The following is a 2460-nucleotide window of genomic DNA, read 5'->3' as shown; positions in this document are numbered from 1 at the left end:
TGATGCACATCTCCCACTCAACACCTTCCCAGGTACTGCCTCACGGGCTGCTCGCCTGGTCCTTGACACCCCTGGGACCACCCTCCTCTCCAGCTCAGCCTCCACCCTGCTCTGGGTGCTACCAAAAATGCCTCTCAAGTTTTAACACACCAGGTGGGATTGCATGAGCACTCAAAGCATCCTGCTGGCAGATGTCACAGCTGCCAGTGTGCCTCTCCCACCAGAGACAGGCTCCCTCTCCACACTGCCGGCCAAGCACATGCTAGGCTCTCCAGCTCCTCACCAAGCTTGACAGCTCAGCACTCGTGTTGGCCTTCTCCTTTGGGAGGCAGGCAAAAATGCCTGGAGGGCTTTCAGCTGTGGAGACCCTCTTTGGCTGGGGAACAGGCTGGAGGACACCATCACCAGGGTCTGGTGATATGGTACAAACCCCAGCCGCTCCTCTACCCTCAGTGCATAGCACCAGACAGGAACTGCAGGAAGACTTTGGTATGGGAGCACAGAGGTATTCAGTCCAAGCCCTGCTCCAAGTCAGGCTAGCCCCAAAGCCAGAGTAGGATTCTCAGGGCCACACTGAGAATCTCCCAGGCTGGAGATGCCACCACCTTTCTGGGCACTACCCCAGGGCTGGTCCCAGCCTGTTCCCAAAATACACCACCAATCTGATCAGGGGGCAGCCACCCTCCTACCCCACATCCCAGCCCAGCATGGCTTCCCTCTCTCTTCCAGGGCTGGAAAAGTTTGAGGGCTCGTACCTGCACAGCCGGGACTACAAGAGTCCACAACCCTTTTCGGGAAAGCGGGTGGTCGTAGTTGGCACCGGGAATTCAGGCATCGATATCGCAGTGGAGCTGAGCCACACAGCCAAACAGGTCTGCTGGGAGAGCCAACAGGGATAGGGTGCTTATTATTCAGACCCCGGAGAGCACCGATCATCCCCCCACCCGCTGCAGGCTCCCCTCCCTCCAGCACCCTGCCACAAGCACCACATCCTCTCTCGGTGGAGGTGTCTACTGTGGTCCCAGCAGCTGTGCTGGCATCCCTGTCCTTGGAACATGGCAATGGTCCAGCCTGGTCTCAGGACAATGCCATGCTGCCACCTCTCTTCTCCTTTCTCCCAGGTTTTTCTCAGCACCAAGCGTGGGACCTGGGTGCTACACCGGGTGGCAGACAGAGGGTACCCCTTTGACTTCAGCTACCTCAACCGCTTCGGGCACCTCTGCACGAGCCTGCTGCCTCGAAACATCACCAGTTTTTTTGTGGAGAGGAAGCTGAATGCCCGCTTTGACCACAGACTCTACGGCCTAAAGCCCCAGCACAGGTGAGTGCCCTGGCAGGTATCTGGCCCAGGTACCTGTCCCAGCAATGCCCATCCTGCTGCCCGTCTCACTGCCCAGGCCCATACAAGGTCTGTCTGTGCCTTCCAGGATCTTTGACCAGCACCCGACCGTCAACGACGACCTGCCCAACCGCATCATTTCAGGCAGGGTGCGGGTGAAGCCGAACATCCAGGAGTTCACAGAGGCGTCTGTGATCTTTGAGGACGGCACCAGGGAAGACATTGACGCCGTGGTCTTCGCCACAGGATACAGCTTCTCCTTCCCATTCCTCGAGGGGTGTGTGAAGGTGGTGCAGAACCAGGTCTCCCTCTACAAATTCATGTTCCCCCCTGACCTGGAGAAGCCAACGCTAGCTTTCATCGGCCTTATTCAGCCCCTGGGTGCCATCATGCCCATCTCTGAGCTCCAGAGTCGCTGGGCCACGCAAGTCTTCAAGGGTAAATCAGGCAGTTTGGGGGGATGCAGCCAGGTTTCCCTAGCTACACCAAGACTGAGGTGTTCAGCTGGTGGCCTCCCCTCACATGCTGTCTCCCCACACTCACCTTTTAGTCATCTTTTTGCTTCTTTATGAGGACAAAAAACAGTGTTGTATTTTGCAACAAGTCTTGCACTGATCATCTCTTGTGAGGAACGCTAACAGGTCCTGTTGCCTGCAAACCACCTTCTCCCTTTCCTTTCCTACCATTACTTTCTTTGCCCATGCCTCCCACTTTGCTCTTGAGGTGGTGGCACTTCCCCAAAGCCCCAAAGGCTTCCATGTGCAAGCAGAGGCCTGGCTGAGCCATCCAGATGGTGGTGGGAGCACAGCCCTCCCTCCAGCTACAGCCTCCTCTTCCCCAGGGCTGCAGGACCTGCCGCCACTTGCCAACATGCTGGCTGAGATCACACAGACCAAGGACCAAATGGCCAAGCGGTAAGGACCCTGCACAGCATCACCTCTGCCACCCTTACCCCCAAGCTCATGTGCCAAACCCGCCTCCCCTTCCTCCCTGCCCACAGGTACGTGAAGAGCCAGCGGCACACCATCCAGGTGGATTACATCCCCTACATGGACGAGCTCGCCTGCCAGCTGGGAGTCAAGCCCAACCTGCTCACCCTCTTCCTCACAGACCCCAGGCTG

The 2460-nt window shown here is 57.7% G+C and overlaps 1 protein-coding gene across 1 annotated transcript in view; it reads left to right on the top strand.

The window, feature by feature from the left end:
- LOC108510463 (dimethylaniline monooxygenase [N-oxide-forming] 5-like) overlaps positions 1–2454 on the top strand; it is a gene marked incomplete at both ends in the record, with an annotated part of 8040 nt that extends 5586 nt beyond the window's left edge. The window contains one exon of the mRNA XM_017840140.1: positions 2340–2454. Within this exon, the coding sequence (XP_017695629.1) occupies positions 2340–2454 (115 nt within the window). The remainder of the gene's footprint in view (positions 1–2339) is intronic.
- Positions 2455–2460: the final 6 nt, after the last annotated feature.

This window comes from Lepidothrix coronata, unplaced genomic scaffold (assembly GCF_001604755.1).
Source record: "Lepidothrix coronata isolate B3197 unplaced genomic scaffold, Lepidothrix_coronata-1.0 Scaffold946, whole genome shotgun sequence".
Lineage (NCBI taxonomy): Eukaryota > Metazoa > Chordata > Aves > Passeriformes > Pipridae > Lepidothrix > Lepidothrix coronata.
The sequence above is the reverse complement of the archived record's forward strand: the minus strand, read 5'-3'. Positions and strand labels throughout refer to the sequence as shown.